We start from the raw sequence: 26,357 nt of genomic DNA, 5'->3' as shown, positions 1-26,357 counted from the left end.
ACTTTTTGGACTTAGAGAAGGTTAGTCTCTCTTTTCCATCAAGCTTTCTCTATTCTCCACATGGTTTACAGTTTTCCATTCAGACTTCATTTCTTCCCAAAATTCCTTTCCAGAAAGCATTCCCTGGCCCTCTGTAAGCTAGCTGGGTATCCCTATTGCACACTCCCATGACACCTAGGACTTTTTCTCTATCACTGCACTTACCACTCTATTATTGCTCCACTAGACTGATTTTTTCAACCTGAGTTCCCAGGAGAATTAAGCCCCCATACACCAAGACATCCATTACATGTAATAAATAACAACTACATGGCCGGGTGCAGTGGCTCACACCTGTAATCCCAGCACCTTGAGAGGCCAAGGCAGGTGGATCACGAGGTCAGGAGTCAAGACCAGACTGAACAGCATGGTGAAACCCTGTCTCTACTAACAACAACAACAACAAAAAAATACAAAAATTAGTCGGGTGTGGTGGCACATGCCTATAATCCCAGCTACTCAGGAGGCTGAGGCAGGAAAATCGCTTGAAGCCAGGAGGCGGAGGTTGCAGTGAGCTGAGATCGCGCCACTGCACTCCAGCCTGGGTGACAGAGTGAGACTGTCTCAAAAAAATAAATAATAAATAATAAATTATGGCTCTACTTTCCATCTGGAATGGCACTACTTAAGTACCATCATTGGGAGAACTGAGCAAGCAATCATTTTCTATGTTCCATGGTTTAGATGCAATCAGGACCCTATTTTATGCCTTACTGTATTCCTGAGATATAGGACTACACCTGACTCATAATAGGCACTCAGTCTAAGTCTGAAGGAGGCACTGCATAAGTGGATGAGGCCCCTTCCTTGCTGACAGCCTATATTCTGAACCAGCGGTCCGCAACTTTTTGGCACCAGGGACCGGTTTCATGGAAGACAATTTTTCCACAAACCAGGGGCACGGTTTTGGGATGATTCACACACATTACATTTATTGTACACTTTATTTCTATTATTATTACATTGTAATACATAATGAAATAATTATACAACTCGCCATAATGTAGAATCAGTGGGAGCCCTGAGCTTGTTTTCCTGCAACTAGACAGTTCCATCTGGGGGTGACAGGAGACAGTGACAGGTCATCAAGCATTTGATCCTCAAAAGGAGCACACAACCTAGATCCCTCATATGCGAAGTTCACAATAGGGTTAGCGCTCCTGTGAGAATCTAATGCCGCTGCTGATCTAACAGGAGGCGGAGCTCAGGGAGTGATGTGAGCAATGGGGAGTGGCTGTAAACATAGACGAAATACTAGTCCATGGTCTGGTGGTTAGGGACTCCTATTCTAAACCATTTATCTCAATCACTCTCATTTTCTATGCTCCAATCTGTTAGAAACCTCTTAGGTTCCTGACTCTGAATTCACTTCCTACTTGTAGCATTATACTCTTGAAATAACCTTTGTCACTTGCCTAAGAGCACTGACCTTTAGCTAACTTGGTACTAGTCTGTACTACTATATCCTATATCCTGTACCTCTGACAATTTTTCTGGTGACACAAATGGTGCCAGTTTGGCATCTAAAAAGGACTATGTGGAAAACTACTTATCTTTTCTCTGATCACTGCAAACACGAATTCATGCTACTCACTGCTCAAGAGAATGGCAAAAACGCCTGAAGCATAAGGGTAGAGGCCCCAGGACACTGGATGACGAAGTACATGAGAAGCAGGCACAAGCAGCAGTAAAGAGAGAGAGCCATGCCAGAAAGTTAAGATGGACAATGTACTCCCTATTCAATTTCCTATTTCCACAAATATTACTTACACCTTAATCTTCAGGATCCATTTCTAATCTGATTGAAAAGGATCTAAAGCAAATACATATAGAATTGTTAATAAGTTGTAAGCTCAATATTCATACACATTATTAAAGAAAAAACTCTAAAAAACAAAATATAGAATCCAGTCAACTACTCAAACACCCACAGAGATAGAGACTCCTTAACATTTTCTGATTTAAAATCAAAAGACTCGAGAACTACAAGCTTGAATTATGAGATGGAGCCTAAATAGTGAGACATTTCCCAGCAGAGTTTGCAAGCCCTTTAGGGGTGAGAATAAGGCGTCTGTGTCTAGCCTCACCGGGTTCCTTACTGGGGCGGAACGAAGTCCTTCATGAAGTGTGATAATGCCTCTAGATTGGGGTTGGTAAACTATAACTCACAGGCCAAATCCACTTGTTTTTGTCAACAAAGTTTTATTGAAACTTAGCTGTGGTTATTCATTTACATAAAGTCTGTGGCTGCTTTCCTGTTACAATGGCAGAGTTGAGTAGTTGTGACAGAACTGTACGGCCTACAGAGCTTAAAACATTTACTATCTGGCCCTTTACAGAAGAAGTTTGCCAACTCCTGTTTTAGAAAGGTTCCTATGCTCTCAAAAATCACCACAGGGAGATCCCTTCTTATGGCCAATCGTCCCCAGTGCATTTGCTCCTAAAACCTGATCTGGCTTCCTCTGGGGCCTATTTTGAAATGTTTCTCCCTCAGCTGTGTGCTGCATGGTCAGTTCACTGTCTTACTAGCCATTCCCAACTTCTTCCAGCTTTATAACTAGTTCATTCTCAGTGCTGTTCTCAAATTCTAACTTTTGATCTGGGCCATGATTTTCCTAATTAAATGTTAAGTAATTTGATATAGATCAGAAATTTTTCACAAATATACACTACTTAAGTGAAAATCTCCATCTGAAGCCCTGCCTTTAAGAAATCTGGCTTAGGATATCATATTTAAGTCAAGTTTCTCTCATACCAGAACAAAAAACAGCATCTCTGTGCCTCTTATTCTTAAATCACTACCCTTTCTCTGTCTCCTTCATGCACTCCTTCACTCACTGTGGTTTGGTTTCTGCCTTCTCTACTCCCATTAAAAATGTTCTGATCAATGTCACAGATGGCTCCACGTTAGTCAAAGCTAACTTCTCAGGAGACCTTCTCACTGGGCATATAAGCAACAGGGCACTTTCTCCTCCTTCCAAGGCTCATCAGCTTGGTTTCTGGCACATCAGTCCCTGTTGCTGTTCCTCCTTCCTTGCTGGCCACCACTTCTCAGCTTTCTTTCCTAGATCCTCTTCTTCTGCATACCCACTAAGTTTTGGTATTCCTCAGGCTCTATCCTCAGAGGTCTTCTTTTATTTCTCTATAAAATGTCCATTTATTCAAGTGCAATTGACGACACCCAAATCTCTACCTCTAGCCAAGTTCTGACTTCTGAAATCTAAATCCTAATATCTAAATGCCTTCTAGCTTTATATACTTGTATGTCCCCAGGCATCTCAAACTCAACATGTCTAAACAAGTTTATCATCCTACTCTAACTTCTGTCCTTGTTCCCCTTCCTAAATTCTATCTTGGCAAAGGGTGCCACCATTCCCTCAATTACCTGAGCCTAACATAGAAGTCATCACAGCTTCTTCCTATAATCCATCACCATGTTCTAGCTTATTAAACAGTCTTAAATTCATCTCCTCCTTGTATTTCACATGGGCACTGTGACTTCATCTCTCACTGGGACTCTCAATACATAATTTTCTTTTCAGTCTCCCACCAATTTTGCCCCTTTCCTTTAAGTCCTTCACACCCTACCACCACAATGATATTTAATATACAATGTGACTATGTCACCTTCCTCAAAATCATTCAGTGACTCCCCAGTGACTACATAACAACTGAACTCTCTTACACAGTTAGACCTTTCACAATATGACACCACCACCACCACCCCTGCCTCTCCATCTGCCAGCCTGGCCTCATCTCTTGCCACTTTATATCCCTAGCTTGCATTTTAAGCTCAAAAATAAAATAGTATCTGTAGTTTTCCAACTCTACCATATTTTCAGAAGTCTCCAATGCAGTACATAATACTGCCTAAATTCACAAGACAGTTATGTATATGCCCTAAATCATTACTAGTTTCTATAAGATAAAAGTCTACTAAAATTTTAATAAAAAATGAGAATTTGAACAATAGCAGTAGCAAGCAGCAATATCATAATACTATATTAATGATAAACTCTCTATGGTTTATAAATATTACCAAGTAAATGTCAGTACGTTTCCTTAAAATATAACTTCCTTGCCTTTCACTTACAAAAACTGTACCACTACACCATTAACTTAATTACAAAATCAACAAATTTACTTGTTATCATACCCTGTACTTTAAAGCAATAATTACATGACTGAGGGTGATCTTAGAGACAGACCAACCAGAACATTTTCAGGTTCCTTCTGAATTCTACTTTCAAGAGTGGGGATATATTTGTAGTAAGCAATACTGAAGCTTTTGCCATGACCAGTGTCATATGCTTTCCAGATGGCTAGCCAGGAATGCAATACATAATGCATCTAATTAGTCCAGTGTGAGAGTCATTAGCACAGTTTACCAGATACGTCCTGTTACATCCCTACTTGCAGACATTTGGTAGGACTGCACTTCTTGGTCCTCTTGTGGTTGGGTGGTGTCACGTGACTCATTCTTGCCAATGAGCTACGGGCAGAAGTGACTCCATCACTTCTGGACAGGGGCATTTTAAATGTGGCCCTCCTTGGCTCTGTTTCCTTCTGCCACAGAGAAACGGAGCACTTCTGATGGTCTATGTTCCATCCATCCTGGGGTCTGGAGTAAAGATAATGCAAAGCAAAGCCCCTAGATGATCTTGATGGGCAGTGAGCATGAGTAAGAAATAAACCACATAATTCCAGAGTATAACCTTGCCTATCATACAGTTGTTCAGCAAGGCAGATGACTCAAAGAAACACGTACTAAGACACCAACATTTTACGTGAATATTTTGTCTTCTTTCAGTAAATGTGGTACATTCAAGAGCTAGAAAAAGTAAACCTGAGTTATCATGTGTTGTGGCTAAACCATGTTCTTGGTCCTCATTTCTAAGACTAACAGTAGTAATACCTGACATCTCTCGAGCACTTAGAATGTGCCATCACTGCCTTAAGTATTTTATCTACATTAACTCATTCATTACAATAAATGTGGTTTTCACCAAAACATCTCCATGGGGTTAAGGAGAGATAAATTAGTTTTCTAGAAAATAACCCTGAAATATTAACTGGGAGTTTCCCAGCATAAATAAGCTACTCTATCCTAAAACAATACTTTCCTTATTTCAGACATTTCAACTTGAATTACAGAGATCTGAGGGCATGTTTAAAGCAGGCAAGAACCTGAAGTATTTCATCCAGAGCTGGCAGTAATGAAGAAAAAAAGATGACTGTTAAAAATAGTCTGTGTATATAGCAATCTTGGGAAAATCTGATCATGTTAGTGGATATACCTCACCTACCATACTACTCTTGATGGAGGTTCCAAAGACCTTGCCCTCCCATCATTGAGTACCTTCCAAGTCTCTTTTAGGCCTGCCATGCAGGCCAAGAAACTAAACAGTTCTAAGAAATTCTAATTCCACTGGAATTGAAAGCAATCCAAAATGATAGTGGTTATGTAAGAGAATGGATTAAATATAATCTAGTATGATGGGTGCATATTTAAAGAACTTGGAACACAAAACTTTAAAACAATCACTTGAAGGAAAACTTAGGTGTCAAAGGAAACAATTTACTGTACTAGACCAATTTCATGTGACCATAAGGAGGTTTGAAACAACCATTGAAAATTAGGGATTAAATGTGCACTTTGATTTCTACATTTGTTTAATTTAGAACAAGAGTAGTCACTCCTATCAACACTTCCTTTATTCTTTCAAACTCGAGTTATTTCTTTCTTTCAGTGCCAATCTCTTCCGAAATAACTATACATCTATTATTCCCTTGCTGAACCCTACCTCCTTAAATCATATATAGACTTTGCTCTGCTGTAAGTTAAGTGAAATAATCCCATCTTAAGAGAAATTTAGATTTGCTAACAAAGTACTTGACTGATTTATTCCCACTCTATCCTCTCAGTACCCTGCAGGTGCTGCACAAATACATGTGGGAGAAATAAATGAGTCCCTAGCATTATTAGGTTTCCAACAGGTATCAATGTATCAAGTAGATTCCTGCCTGTCTTACTATATTTTTAACAAAGTTCCAATGAGTAAAAGATTCATTTGAAATCCACCTCTTTTGCTAGGTAGGTTCCGTATCACGTTGTTTTGCCGATTGAGTGTAATTTTGATATGCTCTGTCAGCCTCTTTTACTCTTATTTTCTCTGAGCCAATCACTACGGCTGCATCAACTAAGACACCACAGCTGAATTCTGCGCTCCCAGGACTCCTTTGGTACAACCAAAAAAAGACTCAGAATTCTGGCTCTCAAGGCTGGTCCTCTGCTTTGGTTCTTGCTCCCAATATGACTCTAGTCAATTCTCCTAGCTTGAGGATCAAATCCTATCCTTGACTACTAGCCCAGTGGCTGCTTCTACCACTCTGCTTATAAGAAAACAGTCCCACATTTCTGAACTTAGCACCCTGTCCCAAAGCCCCAGTAGGACCCACTTCCTCCTAAATGACAACTGCCTACTTGCCTTTTGAATACCCGTGCATCCAAGTACTATGAATTTGCGATCTGCAGGAATGGCATCTGGGTCTGTAACCCCTTTGACTCTTCGCCTTGAATAGCAAGCTGCAACTCTGATTTGACTTTTATTGTTGGGTCAGCTCCACTGTCTAGGGCAGGTATCCGTTAAGGTTCTCCCTCATTCTCAACACCTGTCTCCATAATGTCCTATCATACCTCTCCAGTCCTAAGATACAACCACTAGAATTCTAATTAATATTTTCTGAATTGTTTCTTTTCTGAGACTAACACTAAGCTTTTAGTTATATCAACTGATACAGTCATCTTCTTGATGGCAACTTAAGATATTACCTATTACCTAATGCTAAAGCATATATTGTTATTTTCTAAATGTGTGTTAATTTTTATGACACCTGACAATATCTGTCTACAGATCAAATAACTCTCTCCTTGATATCTCTGGAATAACAAATAACAATGTGATCATGAAGCCAGGAGATGTAAATCTGAATTCCACTCTGTTACTCCTTAGTTATATGTTCCCTAAATAAGATGTTTAAACTAAGCCCCAGTTTTCTCATTCACAAAATTGGGATAGAGTTAACAACATACAAAAGAATAGTACAAGGCACTAAATATAGCACCTGGTACACAGTAAGCACCAATAAGTTAGCAGTTGTTATTAGCACCCACAGAGTTTATACATGCATATTTGTAATTTACTGTATTGGGGTATTAAGAGAAGGAAAATAATAGAATAAACTCATTACGATTAACCAAAAGATGAAAGACAAGTATGGGCTATGGTTATGGGAGGTGAACTTGATGAAGAAAAGGAAAGAGAATGGAAGAAGCAGGGCAAAGATCAAATAAATGGCAAACAAGAGTTTACCGAGCAGGCAGCAATGTTCCAAGAGTCTCTGTAAAAGGGTGCCATGGTCCCCCTTTCAGTCTCCCTTGAGGGCAGGATCCTGAGAGGAGTTAGGAGCCCCCTGCTTCTTCCAGTGTCTGGGAGAGTTAGTAGAGAGGCTGCCATACTCAGCCAATAGTATAGCAGGAAGAGAAAGCTTTGATCCATACATGCCTCCTTGAAACCTGAAATTTTCACAATCCTCTCTTGCCAAATCATTCTCATCTTGAAATAAAATAAATCCTCTCTCTTTCTCTATTCCCATCCTTTAAACCTTAACTTCTAATGTAACCTCTATGAAATCTTCCCCAATTCTTTCAAATAGAGTTTGTTTCTCCCATAACAATGTGGTATTTCTGTTTCCATCCTGCAAACCGTACCATAATTGTTTCCATTCTCTTCCCAACCAGCCTATGAACTCCTGAAGGGCAAAGCCTGTGACCTATTCTACTTTGTATTTCTAGGATCTAGCACAGGGCAGGATGAATGGCAGATGAGAAGCCACTGGGTACCTTGAACTGCTCCAGGCAGAATTGTCAGGATCAATGCTTCCTAACCATTTGGGGACATGATCTCCACTTCGAAAATCTGGGGAAAAGGACATTAAGCTGAAAGTCAAGAGATCTGGATTCTGTCCCTGGTTCTGCCAAAAACTCTCAGTCCTCAAACCAGCCACTTACTCTCACAGTACCTTAATATCCCAATTGACAAAGGAAGAAACTATCATTTGCCCCTCAACTATCTTTCATCAGATGTCTGCAATAAAAAGTATAAGGAAACAGTAAAAATGTCGAAGAACCTGAACTTCAAAGAGTTATATAAGAGTAAATTATTTTTCATTATTGCCTCACAGCTTGATACTCATACAGCTATCTATTTTGCCAAAAATCATGCTGTGAAATAAATTGACTATTTACTACTACAACGAAAAGAACTGTTGTTTTTTCTAAAACCCCAAAAGCCCTGTAGTTTACATACCCAAGAGGAGTGAGCATAACAAGCAGAAAGAAGCAAAGATGAATAATCCAATTAATCCACATTGGCTCACGCTAGTGACTACAGATTCCTTTGATAACAATATGCTTTTGTACTAACAAACCTATAAGACAATTGGCCAGTATGTTTGGAGATGTTTATATTCTGGACGTCAGGGATTCTTGATGACAGTCTGAATATTCTCTTCTCCCTACTTTGACCCCGTCACCAACAACTATCACAGGTGGGCTAAGGCCAGCAGAACTCCCCCACTTCAGAATGAGAAGCTGTGAAATATTCTAACTAATGAGGCCTGAGAGACATACCTAATGGGGCTGACTTTAATACAAAAAGCAATTGTCAGGCAGCCCCTGTGAAGACTCTCAGGAGCTCCAGCGAAACAAAATAATAAGGAACCCGGGGCTACCCTCTACATTTCAAATCTTCTGAAAGCTTCAGAGGCAGCCAGCAGCCCCTCTGTAGGAGCTAAACAGATAAGAGTTTATAGAAATACATAACACTAAGCTAATTTTATGACCTAGAAATTCATAAAATTAGGACTCTAGGGAAAAACACAACTTTGTTGTATTGGGTTTTAAAAGAGGTACAGATTTTTGTCCAAGAAAAAAAGGCACCAAGGCAGAAACAAGAATGCTCAAGTCCCAAACCTTTCCTTCCAGACCTCAGCAACAGCAAACGCTTTAATCCTCAACCTACCCCCAAGCTTTGGTCAACAACCTACCCCATCTTCTTAGACTTCCTGCCTGAAGCAAGAGCACTTCTAACAGCACAGGAAAGGCTGTGCTGACTGTCTTACCAATAAAGGGGGTGAGAACCAAGGAAAACAATGCAACAGACTTACTTATTCATATGTTTCCTTATTTTGGCCATCTGTTGCCTGGGTCCAAAGGCAGAAAGGATGCCAGGTAACTTGGCCTTGCACTTTTAAGCAACCTCATCCACTTTTGTAGAGCTCTACTAGTGCTCTACTGTATGCTTTCCATGCCTAATGTTCAACCAGTCAGCACCTATACCTGCTCTGGGGTCTGGTCTAGACCCACCCAGCTTGCTAACCATTCTTCTGCTTCTCCCTATTCTACCATTCTCATGTCTTAGGTCAAAAGATGCCACCATCTTTCTGTTCTTTCTTTGGCTCTTCTTCATTACTATGCTGCCTCTTTACTCCCTCAAATGACCTCTAGGAATGTTTCCTTTGGTTTGACCTGGCCCTAACACACTTCTCTTGTCTTCTTGGACCTGGTCATCACTAGGCTAGATGCAAGAAAACACGAAGCGACCTAAATCAACCTATATACCTAGAACTTCTGAAGCCAGCCCTTAGCTATGCTTTCAAGGAATCCAGGGAGGATACCATATCAACAATTGGCAACAACTGGGGATGAAGCTGGGAGGTGGATCTGAATAGGAAAGTTCACTGTAATTCAAAAGGAAAAAAGAGGATTCCCAGACAAGATGGCCAAATAGGAACAGTTTCTGTCTGCAGCTCCCAGTGAAACCAACGCAGAAGGTGGGTGATTTCTGCATTTCCAACTGAGGCACCTGGTTCATCTCACTAGGACTGGTTAGCCAGTGGGTGCAGCCCACAGAGGGCAAGCCAAAGCAGGGCGAGGTGTTACCTCACCCAGGAAGCACAAGGAGTCAGGGAACTCCCTCTGCTAGCCAAAGGAAGCCATGACGGACTGTGCTGTGAGGAACAGTGCACTCTGGTCCAGATATTATGCTTTTCCCACGGTCTTTGCAACCCTCAGACCAGGAGATTCCCTTGGGTGCCTATACCACAAGGGCCCTGGGTTTCAAGCACAAAACTGGGCAGTTGTTTGGGCAGACAGCAAGCTAGCTGCAGTTTGTTTTTTTTTTTTTTTTTTTTTTCATATCCCAGTGACACCTGGAACACCAGTAAGAGAGAACCGTTCACTCCCCTGGAAAGGGGGCTGAAGCCAGGAAGCAAAGTGGTCTAGCTCAGCAGACTCCACCCTCATGGAGCCCAGCAAGCTAAGATCCACTGGCTTGAAATTCTCACTGCCAGCACAGCAGGCTGAAGTCGACCTGGGACACTTAAGCTTGGTGGGGGAGGCGCGTCCACCCTTACTGAGGCTTGAGTAGGCAGTTTTCCCCTTGCAGTGTAAACAAAGCCACCAGTAAGTTCGAGCTGGGCAGAGCCCACTGCAGCACTGCAAAGCCCCTATAGCCAGACTACCTCTCTAGAGTCCTCCTCTCTGGGCAGGGCATCTCTGAAAGAAAGGCAGCAGCCCCAGTCAGGGGCTTATAGATAAAACTCCCACCTCCGTGGGACAGAACACCTGGGGGAAAGGTCGGCTGTGGGTGCAGCTTCAGCAGCTTCAGCAGACAAACGTTCCTGCTTGCCAGCTCTGAAGAGAGCAGCAGATCTCCCAGCACAGCACTCAAGCTCTGATAAGGGACAGACAGCCTATTCAAGTGGGTCCCTGACCCCTGTGCCTCCTGATGCGGAGACACCTCCCAGCAGGGGTCAACAGACACCTCATACAGGAGAGCTCCGGCTGGCATCTGGTGGGTGCCCCTCTGCGATGAAGCTTCCAGAGGAAGGAGGAGACAGCAAACTTTGTTGTTCTGCAGCCTCCACTGGTAATACCCAAGCAAACAGGGTCTGGAGCGGACCTCCAGCAAACTCCAGTAGACCTGCAGAATAGGGGCCTGACTGTTAGAAGGAGAAATAACAAACAGAAAGCAATAGCATCAACATCAACAAAAAGGATCACCGTGCAAAAACTCCATCTGAAGGTCACCAACAGGAAAAACCAAAGGTAAATAAATCCACAAAGATGAGGAAAAACCAGCACAAAAAGGCTGAAAATTCCAAAAACCAGAATGCCTCTTCTCTCCAAAGGATCACAACTCCTTGCCAGCAAAAGAACAAAACTGGACGGAGAATGAGTTTGACGAACTGATAGAAGTAGGCTTCAGAAAGTGGGTAATAACAAACTCCTCCGAGCTAAATGAGCATGTACTAACTCAATGCAAGAAAGCTAAGAACCTTGATAAAAGGTTAGAGGAATTGCTCACTAGAATAACCAGTTTAGAGAAGAACATAAATGACTTGTTGGAGCTAAAAAACACAGCACGAGAACTTCATGAAGCATATACAAGTATCAAGAGATGAACTGATCAAGTAGAAGAAAGGGTATCAAAGACTGAAGATCAACTTAATAAAATAAAGCATGATGACAAGATTAGAGAAAAAAGAATGAAAAGGAAATAACAAAGCCTCCAAGAAATATGGAACTATATGAAAAGACCAAACCTACGTTTGACTGGTGTACCTTAAAGTTACAGGGAGAATGGAACCAAGTTGGAAAACATACTTCAGGATACCATCCAGAAGAACTTCCCCAACCTAGCAAGACAGGCCAACATTCAAATTTGGGAAATACAGAGAACACCACAAAGAAACTTCTCGAGAAGGGCAATCCCAAGACACATAATTGTCACAAATGAAGGAAAAGTTGAAATGAAGGAAAAATGTTGAAATGAAGGAAAAAATATTAAGGGCAGCCAGAGAGAAAGGTCCGGTTACCCACAAAGGGAAGCCCGTCAGACTAACAGTGGATCTCTCTGCAGAAACCCTACAAGCCAGAAGAGAATGGGGGCCAATACTCAACATTCTTAAAGAAAAGAATTTTCAACCCAGAATTCGTATCCAGCCAAACTAAGCTTCATAAGTGAAGAAGAAATAAAATCCTTTACAGACAAGCAAATCCTGAGGGATTTTGTCACCACCAGGCTTGCCTTACAAGAGCTCCTGAAAGAAGCACTAAATATACAAAGGAAAAACTGGTACCAGCCACTGCAAAAAAACCAAACCAAAACGTAAAGATCATCGACACTATGAAGAAACTGCATCAACTAATGGGAAAAATAAACAGCTAGCATCATAATGACAGGATCAAATTCACACAAAACAATATAAACTTAAATGTAAACAGGCTAAATCCCCCAATTAAAAGGCATAGACTGGTAAATTGGATGAAGAGTCAAGACCCATCGGTGTGCTGTATTCAGGAGACCCATCTCACATGCAGAGACACACACAGGCTCAAAATAAAGAGATGGAGGAATATTTACCAAGCAAATGGAAAGCAAAAAAAAGCAGGGGTTGCAATCCTAGTCTCTGATAAAACAGACTTTAAACCAACAAAGATCAAAAAGACAAAGAAGGGCATTACATAATGGTAAACGGATCAATGCAACAAGAAGAGCTAACTATCCTAAATATATATGCACCCAATACAGGAGCACCCAGATTCATAAAGCAAGTTCTTAGAGACCTACAAAGAGACTTAGACTCCCACACAATAATAGTGGGAGACTTTAACACCCCACTGTCAATAATAGATCAATGAGACAAAAAATTAACAAGGATATTCAGGACTTGAACTCAGCTTGGGATCAAGAGGACCTAATAGACATTTACAGAACTCTTCACCCCAAATCAAAAGAATATACATTCTTCTCAGTACCACATCACACTTATTCTAAAACTGACCACATAATTGGAAGTAAAACACTCCTCAGCAAACGCAAAACAACAGAAATCTTAACAAGCAGTCTCTCAGACCACAGTGCAATCAAATTAGAATTCAGCATTAAGAAACTCACTCAAGGCTGGGTGTGGTGGCTCATGCCTGTAATCCCAGCACTTTGGGAGTCCAAGGTGGGCGGATCATGAGGTCAGGAGATTGAGACCATCTTGGCTAACACGGTGAAACCCCATCTCTACTAAAAATACAAAAAATTAGCCGGGCGTGGAGGCAGGCGCCTGTAGTCCCAGCTACTTGGGAGGCTGAGGCAGGAGAATGGCATGAACCCGGGAGGCGGAGCTTGCAGTGAGCTGAGATCGCACCACTGCACTCCAGCCTGGGTGACAGAGCGAGACTCCATCTCAAAAAAAAAAAAAAGAAACTCACTCAAAACCACACAACTACATGGAAACTGAACAACCTGCTCCTGAATGACTACTGGGTAAATAATGAAATAAAGGCAAAAATAAATAAGTTCTTTGAAACCAATGAGAACAAAGACACAATGTACCAGAATCTCTGGCATACAACTAAAGCAGTCTTCAGAAGGAAATTTATAGCACTAAATGCCCACAAGAGAAAGCGGGAAAGGTTTAAAATCGACACCCTAACATCACAATTAAACGAACTAGAGAAGCAAGTGCAGACTAATTCAAAAGTTAGCAGAAGACAAGAAATAACTAAGATCAGAGCAGAACTGAAGGAGATAGAGACATGAAAAACCATTCGAAAAAATCGATGAGTCCAGGAGCTGGTTTTTTGAAAACATTAACAAAATAGATCACAAGACAGAATAATAAAGAAGAAAAGAGAGAAGAATCAAATAAACACAACAAAAAAATGATAAAGGGGAGATCACCACTGATCCCACTGAAATACAAACTACCATCAGAGAATACTATAAACACCTCTACACAAATAAACTAGAAAATCTAGAAGAAATGGATAAATTCCTGAACACATACACCCTCCCAGGACTAAACCAGGAAGAAGTCAAATCCCTGAATAGACCAATAACAAGTTCTGAAATTGAGCCAGTAATTAATAGCCTATCAACCAAAAAAAGTCCAGGACCAGATGGATTCACAGCCGAATTCTACCAGAGGTACAAAGAGGAGCGGTACCATTCCTTCTGAAAGTATTCTAAACAATAGAAAAAGACAGACTCCTCCCTAACTCATTTTATGAGGCCAGCATCATCCTGATACCAAAACCTGGCAGAGACACAACAAAAAAAGAAAACTTCAGGCCAACATCCCTGATGAACATCAATGCAAAAATCCTCAATAAAATACTAGCAAACTGAATCCAGCAGCACATCAAAAAGCTTATCCACCACGATAAGTTGGCTTCATCCCTGGGATGCCAGGCTGGTTCAATACACGCAAATCAATAAACGTAATCCATCACATAAACAGAACTAATGACAAAAACCATATGATTATCTCAATAGATGCAGAAAAGGCCTTCGACAAAATTCAACACCGCTTCATGCTAAAAACACTCAATAAACTAGGTATTGGAACATATCTCAAAATAGTAAGAGCTATTTATGACAAACCCACAGCCAACATCATACTGAATGGGCAAAAACTGGAAGCATTTACTTTGAAAATCGGCACAAGACAAGGATGCCCTCTTCTCACCACTCCTATTCAACACAGTATTGGAAGTTCTGGCCAGGGCAATCAGGCAAGTGAAAGAAATAAAGGGTATTCAAACAGGAAGAGAGGAAGTCAAAATATCTCTGTTTGCAGATGACATGATTGTATATTTAGAAAACCCCATCGTCTCAGCCCAAAATCTCCTTAAGTTGATAAGCAACTTCAGCAAAGTCTCAGGATACAAAATTAATGTGCAAAAATCACAAGCATTATTATACACCAATAATAGAGCACCAAATCATGAGCAAACTCCCATTCACAACTGCTACAAAGAGAATAAAGTAGCTAGGAATACAACTTACAAGGGATCTGAAGGACCTCTTCAAGGAGAACTACAAATGACTGCTCAAGGAAAGAGAGGACACAAATGGAAAAATATTCTGTGCTCATGGATAGGAAGAATCAATATCGTGAAAATGGTCATACTGCCCAAAGTAATTTACAGATTCAATGCTATTCCCATCAAGCTACCAATGACTCTCTCCACAGAATTAGAAAAAAACTATTTTAAATTTCATATGGAACCAACAAACAGCCTGTATAGCCAAGATAATCCTAAGAAAAAAGAACAAAGCTGGAGGCATCATGCTACCTGACTTCAAGCCATACTACAAGCCTACAGTAATGAAAACAGCATGCTACTGGTACCAACACAGATATATAGACCAATGGGACAGAATACAGGTCTCAGAAATAACATCACACATCTACAACCATCTGGTCTTTGACAAACCTGACAAAAACAAGCAATGGGGAAAGGATTCCCTATTTAACAAGTGGTGCTGGGAAAACTGGCTAGCCATATGTAGAAAACTAAAACTGGACCCCTTCCTTACACCTTATACAAAAATTAACTCAAGATGAATTAAAGGTTTATATGTAAGACCTAAACCCATAAAAATCCTAGAAGAAAACCTAGGCAATACCATTCAGGACATAGGTATGGGCAAAGACTTTATGACTAAAACACAAAAAGCAATTGCAACAAAAGCTAAAATTGACAAATGAGATTCAATTAAACTAAAGAGCTTCTGCACAGCAAAAGAAACTATCATCAAAGTGAACAGGCAACCTACCGAATGGGAGAAAATTTCTGCAATCTATCCATCTGACAAAGGGCTAACATCCAGAATCTACAAGGAATTTAAATTTACAAGAAAAAAAAAAAATCAAAAAGTGGGCGAAGGACATGAACAGATACTTTTCAAAAGAAGACATTTATGTGGCCAACAGACATATAAAAAAAGCTCATCATCACTGGTCATTAGAGAAATGCAACCATCTCACACCAGTTAGAATGGCAATCACTAAAAAGTCAGGAAACGACTGATGCTGGAGAGGATACGGAGAAATAGAAATGCTTTTACACTGTTGGTGGAAGTATAAATTAGTTCAACCATTGTGGAAGACAGTGTGGTGATTCCTCAAGGATCTAGAACTAGAAATACCATTTGACCCAGCAATCCCACTACTGGGTATATACCCAAAGGATTATAAATCATTGCACTATAAAGATACATGCGCACATATGTTTATTGCAGCACTATTCATAATAGCAAAGACTTGGAACCAACCCAAATGCCTATCAATGTTAGGCTGGATAAAGAAAATGTGGCACATATACACATGGAATACTATGCAGCCATAAAAAAGAATGAGTTCATGTCCTTTGCAGGGACATGGATGAAGCTGGAAACCATCATTCTCAGCAAACTAACACAGGAACAGAAAACCAAACACCACATGTTCTCACTCATAAGTGGGAGTCGAACAATGAGAACATATGGGCACAGTGAGGGGAACATCACACACAAGGGGGCCTGTTGGGGGATGGGGGCAAGGGGAGGGATAGCATTAGGAGAAATACCTAATGTAGATGATGGGTTAATGGGTGTATCAAACCATCATGGCACATGTATACCTATGTAACAAACCTGCTCATTCTGCACATGTATCTCAGAACTTGAGTATAATTTTAAAAAAAGAAAGAAAAAAAAAAACCTGCACTTCACAGCATTAATTAAAATTACACTTAAATTTGTATAAATGTGATCAGTATCTGTCTTTTCCTACCTGCAGTCCCCATTAAACTATAAGCTCCATGAGGGCAAGAACTATGTCAGTCCTAATCATGACTGAATTCCCTACACCCTATGAATACCTGGCATATAGCTATAATTCAATTACTTCAGCTGTATCAGATTAAAAATAATGTATTCCTCAACAAAGCTCTGAGATAAAATGGTGCTCCTCACATCACATTTTTTTTTTTTTTTGGAGACAGAGTCTAGCTCCATCGCCCAGGCTGGAGTGCAGTTGTGCACATCACATCTTTTCTGGAAAAGCTAATAAGGACATTTCTTGAGTTCCTGCCATTCTAAGATTTTTAGGCACTATTCTAAAATTTTTACATGTATTCTCATTTAATTCTCATGACAAACCTATGAAGTAGGTACCATGATTATTCCCATTTTACAGATGAGACCTTTGAAGCAGAAAGGTTGTACAATTCGCTCAAAGTTATAGAGATGAATGGCAGAGATGAGATTCAAATCTAAGTAGCCTAGCCTAAAAGACCATACTTTTAATCACTACTCTATAACACATCTTATTGAAGAACACCAAATTCTCGAGTACCAACGAATGTAGCCAAATAAAACAAATGATATGAAGACAAACTCAGACTTAGATTTACAAGTCTCCAATCCTACATGACAATTCAAAGATAGTCACCACAAATCATTCCAATGTCTGATCCATACTTTTATTTAAAACAGCCATCGAAACTAAAACTGTATCTTCCTTTCCAATTAACAGACATAGATGGAGACTGAAACCCAAAATATTCTCATATTAAAAACATTTTCTTCTGCCACTAAATCCCTGATTCATAAAAACACAGACAAACTATTTTTATCTGCCAATCACCCAAACACCAAACTGGGCCAACAGAACTCCATATGTATTGCCTGGGTTTTCCACTGGAGGCAGCAGAAATGCGTGGGGACTGCCACTGTCTCCATGGCTTTGTCTTTCTAGTTCTCCCTGCATAGGATGTAGGAAAATAATACATACCAAGTTTGAATGGGCCCTCAGTATTTATTCAAAAGAATACCAAAAACCAGTGCAAGGCATGTGACAGGGAGGATGGATCACTAGAGAGGGAGCAGGGTGAACAACTCAGATGATTCACAATCTGCCCAGCAGATGCTTCTAAGTTCCAAGCATTCAGTAGCATGCTTCCAAGATCACACCCAATCTTACCACAGCGCCTGAGGGGTCTGTGACTCCTCCAGTTTATGATGCCTTGTTGGTGCACCATGGAACGTGAAAGGTCCTAAGAAATCTATAATTAGAAAGGGAAAATTTAACTCACCTTCCACTGCTCCTCGGGAAGTAGTTTCACAACCACCAGATCCCCATTTAAGGCTCTATTACGGGCAACAACCCCATCAATAAAAATGTCTCGATCACCATCCTAGGTTGGAAAAAGAAATAAGACAATAGTGAGCTTAAAAACGCATAAAGCAAAAAACAGATTGCATGCTTTCATAACTGAAATAGAAAACAGCAAGTTATTCTTAGGCTATCCTTTTTTGTATTAAACAAAGCATGTTGATACCTTTTTAATACTAAATGAATTTTTAACATATCAAGGAAGTATAAAAATAGAAGGTATGCAAGAGAACAGAAGAGGAACAACATATAATCTCCCGCAAGAAAACAAACTGAGGGCAGGAGCAGCAATGGTTCTAAGATTTGGGCTCTCTAGGAGGAAACCAGCAAATTCATAATGCCCCCCAAGAAAGCGGCAGAGAGAGTAAGTTGTGGTTGTTTTTATGAAGACCTAAGCAGAGGGCAAAGAAGAGAAAGAAAGAGATGTAATATGAGGTTCATTACATGATCTTCACACTCTACCGACTGTGCCGACTTAGGACCACTGTGAACTCCAGACAATGAACACAAGGTACAGACACTTTCATCCTCACTCACTCAGAAACAAACCACTTTAAATAATGTGGCTCCCCAGTTAACTCCCCAAGTGTCAACTTCTTGGCTTAAATAGGTGCCAGAGTCTTCTTAGTAATCCAAATTACTTTGTAATTTTAAATAAACAAAATAGCTAAGGAAATGCAGGCCTTCTGCAGCAGTCAGGGTTCCTGAGAAAATGAAATATTTTCAAAATGTTTCACCAACAAACATGTACTCTTATCCTATTCTCTACAAGTTTATATGATGTGCTCTTTTTCAGAGAATAAGAAAGAAGTAAAATACTTTTTCTTACAGGAGATGACAGCAAAAGGGTCTGGAAAACCATCACTCAAATTTTTCTAATAGGGACACCTGACATAGATAAGATTTAACATAACACTCAATGGACTGAAGGTGATTACTATGAAACTTTAAAGTTAAAATTAATATCCCAAAATCACCAAATCAAAAAGGCAGGGGGGGTAGATTTTAGTCGCTCAGCAATTTTTACAGTTTCCACTTACAAACCATTAGAGATCTTCTAGAACAGTTTTTCTGCTCAATTTCCAGTTTAGCTATGGGCTGACAGCTGTGGCCTGCACACTCTGCCAAAACCGACCCCACCCTAGTCCCCGAGGAAAAGCTACTGTGTTAGCCACAAAATATGACTGTAGTTGACCTCTTGACAAGCTTCTCAGAGAGATCTGGAAGAGACAGCCAGTAAACAGAGAGTGAACAACTGAAATATGGCACATCACCATCTATTGCTGCCTTTTGCAATTCAAAAAGCAACAGGATCTCTCAGACCTCCTTGGAATGAAAAGTGGGCTGTTTGGAGGTCACCCTAACCCATACTCATGTGTCAAACATATGCAATGAAATGCCTCTATTATAAGCAGCTACAACCAGCCTTTGGCAGCGCAGAGATTTCAGATTGATGGGATGACAGTACCATCACCTTACAATCCCAGGAAACTAAGGAAAGCAGGGCTCAGTTGAACCTCAGACCACACAAAAATCTATAGCTACTGCATCACTACTCAGCTCTTCCTTGATTCATTCAGAAGACTGATCTGTCGCTGAATCTCTTATTTTAAAGATACTAAGCTTGGGAACTGCTCAATATTAAAAGTTCGAGTCATCTCTTTTAACCACTTTTTAAGGCCAAATATTTCAGCTCTTTGTTTGAACGCCAGAAGTCTTGTTCTACCCATCAGAAAGAATAATAGGTAATAGAAAAAAAAAGAAAGAAAAATAGATAATGAACATCCCTGGAGGAAAAATAAAGGAACTGGGAGAAGGGTACAGGTAGTCAGACTAAAGACTTAGGGGACTGTAGGAAGGAAGACAACACAAGTATGCCATGATGGTCATAGCATCCTTCATTGATGAAACAGTCCCCTTTGGACCAAAAATAAATTCCATCGCTGTACAAAGGGTGCCTCCTATGACAAGATGCATTAAAAAGTTAGAGAGCTTCTTAGATTTACATAATTCAGAATAGAAACTGTGCTTTTTAAAAATGACAGGTTTTTCCATCTGATCAATTTTCTCCTCTTTATCCTATCCCCAAATAGGATAAAAGGCATGTCAATAATATCATTTTATCTTGGTTTGCTTGAAAGTCACGACTTTACTCACATTCTGTATTTCATTTTTATTGAGAACCTCACAAAACTAGCAAGTACACGTAAGTTACCCATCTCGTATAGTTTAGATGTGTCATGAATTGAAAACCAACTTTCTGTCAGTAGAAATTATAATGAACCTAAGTCAAGTTCCCCCAGAACAAAGTATTATTTTATACCTGATGATTAATTCACTGTTCTTCACCTGTTGACCCAGGGAGATATTTTAGTATAGCAAATGACATTGTGTAAATTCACAACCACTTTTAGAGTCAGTAAGAGCAAACCTAAATAATTTAATCAAATCTCTATTTTTGTCTCTCTAAAAACTTTAGAATGTGAGGAACATTCGACAACATTTAGTCCATCCCCTCATTTTACAAATGAGGAAGCCACTGTATGTCCTACTGTCAGAGCAAAAGCCTCATCTTCTGTCATATTCATTCCTGCCTTTATGCTCCTAGCTTAAGCCAGTAACAGTTAGGCCCTGGTTCTGACATTCTACTTCCCAGTCTATCTGTGGGCATTTTTCATCCCATATATTTTATATTTGTCATAAAATGAAAATCAACTTTCTATCAGTAGAAGTTATAATGAACCTAAGTCAAGTTTCCAGTTAATACAAGTTCATATTTGACATGGATATGAGCTATGTATACTCAGAAATCTAGACCACAGTTGGTTATGGGCTTTATATACGAGTAATCTGTTGCCTCTATTATTGCCCTTTTCAACTGCTTTCTATAATGCTTCTGAAAACTGAAACCCACAAAGCAAGACTGTAGGACTGTTCCCGTGTCCAAAACCAGAGTGTCTACAATCACTTGCAACGGGCCTTGATTGGCAGCTCTTATGATCTATTCTTAATTACCGAGAGGTGAATTGTTTTTCTCTCTCTGAGACACTATTACTACTCAAGCGGGAGCCAAATAAAAGAATAAAAGAAGCATAGAAATAAGCCAATCCTAATATCGCAACTGTCTAAAAATTTCTAAATATGACATAGCAAGAATACAATTTTAAGTAGGAGAGCAACTATGAGCTTTTAAAACATCACCACCTTTTGTTTTTGCTTCTTAGCTTTCTTTAACAAGCCAGGTTAAACCATGGAGATACATCATTTGCAGATGTAAATTACATGAATTTAGCTTGCCCATAGCAACTCTGCTCTGGCCCTGCTCCAGCCACACCCCTCCCCATCAGACAAGGAGTTCACAGGGCCAAATGGATATGCTTCCCTAAAATAAGCAGCCCCAAGCCTACCTGCAGGACATATACAGGCACTCCCCCATCACCGGAGGCACCCCCTCAACATGGCGGCTGGCTAAAGAACAGGTATTTCTAATGGGTATGGACATAGCTTAGATATGTGGGACAGGATGCCCACATTTGTGCATGAAAGGGCCCTCACTGAATGCAAGGGAGTCACAAGGGGACAGGCAGCTAGCACCGAGAAGGGAAGAGGGGCAAGCTAGAGGTGGAGCCATGCTTCAGCATGGAGCTGCAAGAAATCTGAGAATTCTACATTTGAACTCAGGTATATGAAGGTGTATTTGGCAAGGAATATATAGAATAATATATTTTACTTGATGGTGGGTGTGAGGTCTAACTTATCAATATTTGATTTAAGGTATGTGTGCCTTCTCTTCTACTTCTGTCCTAGGTCCCACACTTGCTAGGAGCCAGCCCAATAGGGATTTAACTTAGGGAAATCCTATACCATGTATTCAGGCAAGAGAGGGAGCAGCAAAATTTTCAGAATGCTGTAGTTCCTCTTATCATTGCCATCAACAGGAGCAAACTTAAGCATGCACAAGAGACAAGAGGTCTGAGTCTACCCAGTTCCCAGCTGCCTCTTAAGATGAACTAACTACATCGAGTGATATTTTCATGCTTAAAAATCTGTGTCTTTCATACATGAGGGCTCCTAATACAATCAAGTTCCTTCAACTGGTATATTCTTGAAGAAACAGTTATGCTTTCTTTATGGGAAAAAAACATTGGTTATGCAGGGCATACTGAGAGATGGTTTATCCGCCTCCAACATAGCACCTTCCTAAGAGATTTTCATGGTAGTTTTTATGATCCCTGGATGTAAATTTAACCTTATGAGCAAACTCTGAAAACTAATACATATGTAAACTGCACTTCTAGTATATGTGAGAACTGCTCTTGCAGCCAAGTTACCACCTCAAAGCTGACCCTCAATTCTACAACCCAATTTTACAACTCAAGTTCCAGGGTCAAGACATATGCCATTTTCTCTCACGGGAACAGAATATGACTGAGAAAGAGTAATGTGAATGCCAGTGATACCTTTTATCTGATTCAATGGGTAAGACTTGAACTTGGATGCAATGCGAGTCCCTGGATTTCAAAGGCAGGGGAAAAGGACTAAACTGAGCTTGACAGTAGGTCATAAGGTTATTGTAACAATAACAATAATATCACTTGAGCATATAAAATCTGAAATGTTCCAAAATATAAAACTTTTGGGCACTGACCTGACACTCAAAGAAAATGCTCACTGGAGCATTTTGGATTTCAGTGTAAGTATGTAATGTAAATATTCCAAAATAAAAAAAAAAAAATTCTAAATCCAAAATACTTCTGGTCCCAAGTGTTTCAAATAAGGGGTGCTCAATCTGGAATAACATTTATAAAGTACATAACTGAACCTATATTCTCACTAAACTTACTGTCATTTAAAATAATAAAATATGTTAATTAAAATATATGTATTCCATTTCGTCATCTATAAGCATAAGTTTGGCCTCTTTCACTGTGAAAAATCTATGATTCTATAGCTATTCTATTTATGGTATCCTGGAAAAGTTAGGTCAGGAATTTAAGAATATTGCTCTCCTAGTTTTGCTCAATCAAACCTTCTCTAGAGAACTGCTGGTAACTATATGTCAGTGTGAACTTGATTTAAGTGGAAAGAGCCTCTTAAAATGAGTCATAAATGTAAGAAAGGATCTAAAGGACCCAACGGTAAAGAGCCTTGTATGAAGCTCTATCACCTGCACGAAAGTGAAGTGAGAAACTCTGACCCCCCGCAAAAAAAAGCATTACACATTATTTTTGGACAAATGTTCAGATTAGCTCATGCAATAGATCCATAGTAGATAGCATATTTGTTTAGGAAAGATTAACTTAAATCAGTGGAAAAAAATCATAAATCCTTTTAAGCCATAAACCAAGGGCGTTCAATTACACAAACTGGTGGGTAGTCTGCCTGGGTCCAGCTGCTCTTTGCAGCCTTGTAACAAATGCCATCCCTTTCATTTGGCATGCGATTTTAAGACTGGCAGAAGGGGTTGTTAACCAAAAGAAAATTTTGTTTATTTAAATTTGAAACAAATCTTTGCCCATCCTCAATTTTGCTTCACTACTCTGCTTTTTAGTTAGAATATATGATTTCAGTTTCAGAGCACATCTAAAAAATGAAATGTGACATTAAGTTTATTATAAATTTATTGAACTTACCGGGGAAGGAATGAAGGCTTCATGAAACTTCTTTGGATTAATTCTCAATACACCCTTTAAAACAAAAAATAAAGCTTGTGAAAATCTAGCTATATATTTATGATTTTTCCATATGTATGTTATTCTCCAATAAAAAGTTTTAAAATTAAACAGTTCAATTGAGAAAACAAGTTAGAGGTATAAGAACTGTTCATTAAATGCAGGAAACACAATTTATGTTGATATCTGAAATAGAGGGTTCCATCAAAAACAGAAAGCTTAGACTGGCACCTTGGTGTGAACAAGCAAAGGTAAGGAACAAGAGAGCCTGGCATAGAGTGGGAAAGTGGCAACTATTAGACTTTTAGGTGCCCCTATATGCTAGTCTTCAAATTTAAACCTTGACTTTACAACCAGATTACCTGGGGATTGTGCCTCACTATATAAAGGCCTTTTTTTTTCTTTTCTCCCAGTTCCAAGACCTTTCCACAATTGCTTGTTTCTGTGACAATTTTCAAAGTGATACCGGTTGATTTCCAACCTAGATACTGAGCCTTAAGAAACTGGATGCATTATTTTTTACTCTGACCCCTCTGCAGAGCTGAATGAGTCAATAATTCAAAATGGCCATAACCAGCTCTTAATGCAAACTGGAATCCTGGCTCCAACAGCCAGGCCACCCAGTCTGCCTTCAACTTCATGTTATTCCAGCACCAAATCAGGGTCTGCTTCTATTTACACACAGGGGTGCAGGTGGGGGCCTCTTCAATAGCAGTTCAGTATTTCAGGCTCTTGCAGGAAGCTGTAACGCTCCCCAGGTTCCAGCTGTAGTCTCAGGACACTGGAACACATGGATGGAAGCAGTTATTTTTCTAACAGCCAAACTCAAAGGATATCTCCAGAAAGTGTTTTAAATAACATTTCCCCCTAAAACGTTTAAAGACTCAAAGATACATAATTAACAAAACAGGCAAGGGCATAAAATAAAGCAGAAAATAATTTCCTTCTGTGCTGTACCATGTTTAAATTACAAATGTAATTCAAATAGACTACTCAAATAGACACTCAAATAGACTACTACAAATGATCATTCAGTCCTTAATTCCATAATTAATTATTGAGTACTGACTATATTCAAGACCCTGAGACACACTGATGGGGAAGATAATGATTAAGCCCAGTCCCTATTTTAAATGAAAACATAAACCAGAGGTACAGCTTACTTTCATAGCGAGGGCACCAGAAGAGGCTTCAGAGATGGTGTCTGACCTAGTCCTTTACAGAAGAGCAAAATTTGCAAATAAATCAGATGAGAAGTATAGTAGAGGACACTGTGTTAGCAAAAGTGGTTAAGAGGGCACTCACTAACTCTTCTCCATTGTGCAATAACTCTGCCTAGCACAGAAGAGGGAGGGACCAGGAGATAAGGTTGGCAAAGCTCCCCAAGGCCAGTCCCTTGTTAAGAGTGTCACAGTAAATCCACTTCTAGACAGCTGTTTCTTGTTGAGGGAAGGAGGGAAAAAACTTACATTTATCCTAAATATTCATCCACTCACTCAACAAATATTTCCTAACAAATAGCATGGCAGGCACCATGTCAAGTGATGGGGTAAAAGGGAGACTAACAACAGACAGTCTCTACCGTCACACAGCTGACAGTCTCATGAGGGGAAGAGACTCCAAACAAACGAAAGTCAGTTCATTGAAATTAAATGTTTAACAATTTCATTTGCTGATTCCAGATGCTTTTCTCTGGCCTAAGTTTTTCTTTCAATTCCTATTCTTCTATCATCCCTTGTAGCTCAGTGAATGGTTAGCAAATGAAGAAGTACGGAGATGAGAATGCCTCTAGCTTTGAAAATGTCTTTAATTGCAGGGCACTCAGACAGGTTAGGCTGGGCCCAGGGAAAAGAGACAGGTTGCTCAAGGCTGCATCCAGGCTCTATTCAAAAGAAAAGGTATTAAAAAGACCTTGAAGATTTTACCCTTGACTCTCTATCCCAAACTTCCCAATATATACAAAAGGACACAAGGAAGAAGAGAAACCTTGTTCCACAATAGCATTTGTAAATTTGACTGAAGCATAACTCTGAAGAACTGGACCTCAGAAACACAGCCCTTGAGAGAATGCAGATCACACTAAGAAAGCAGAAACTCCCCAGAGCTCCGCAGCAGACCAGAGTTGTTCCTATAGCCTGAGAGAAGCAGCTGACAGTAAAGTCTGTCAAAAACAAATGGTCTTTTAACCAAAGGATACTTCCCACAGATGTCTTGTCTTACTCACCTACAAAAGTCCAAGGCTTTCATTTCTATTTTTTTGAGACGGAGTCTCGCTGTCTCCCAGGCTGGAGTGCAGTGGCCGGATCTCAGCTCACTGCAAGCTCCGCCTCCTGGGTTCACGCCATTCTCCTGCCTCAGCCTCCCAAGTAGCTGGGACTACAGGCGCCCAACACCACGCCCGGCTAATTTTTTGTATTTTTAGTAGAGATGGGGTTTCACCATGTTAGGCAGGATGGTCTCAATCTCCTGACCTCATGATCCGCCCACCTTGGCCTCCCAAAGTGCTGGGATTACAGGTGTGAGCCACCGTGCCCGGCCGGCTTTCATTTCTATAGCCATCCCCTAATCTGACCCAATTGCCCA

The 26,357-nt window shown here is 40.1% G+C and overlaps 1 protein-coding gene across 1 annotated transcript in view; it reads right to left on the bottom strand.

The window, feature by feature from the left end:
* DIS3L2 (DIS3 like 3'-5' exoribonuclease 2) overlaps window positions 1–26,357 on the bottom strand; it is a 375,772-nt gene that overhangs the window by 285,848 nt on the left and 63,567 nt on the right. The window contains 2 exon segments of the mRNA XM_073020137.1: window positions 18,023–18,124; window positions 23,736–23,789. Coding sequence (XP_072876238.1) covers window positions 18,023–18,124; window positions 23,736–23,789 — 156 coding nt within the window.

The sequence above is a fragment of the Chlorocebus sabaeus genome, chromosome 10 (assembly GCF_047675955.1).
Source record: "Chlorocebus sabaeus isolate Y175 chromosome 10, mChlSab1.0.hap1, whole genome shotgun sequence".
In the NCBI taxonomy this organism is placed as follows: domain Eukaryota; kingdom Metazoa; phylum Chordata; class Mammalia; order Primates; family Cercopithecidae; genus Chlorocebus; species Chlorocebus sabaeus.
The sequence above is the reverse complement of the archived record's forward strand: the minus strand, read 5'-3'. Positions and strand labels throughout refer to the sequence as shown.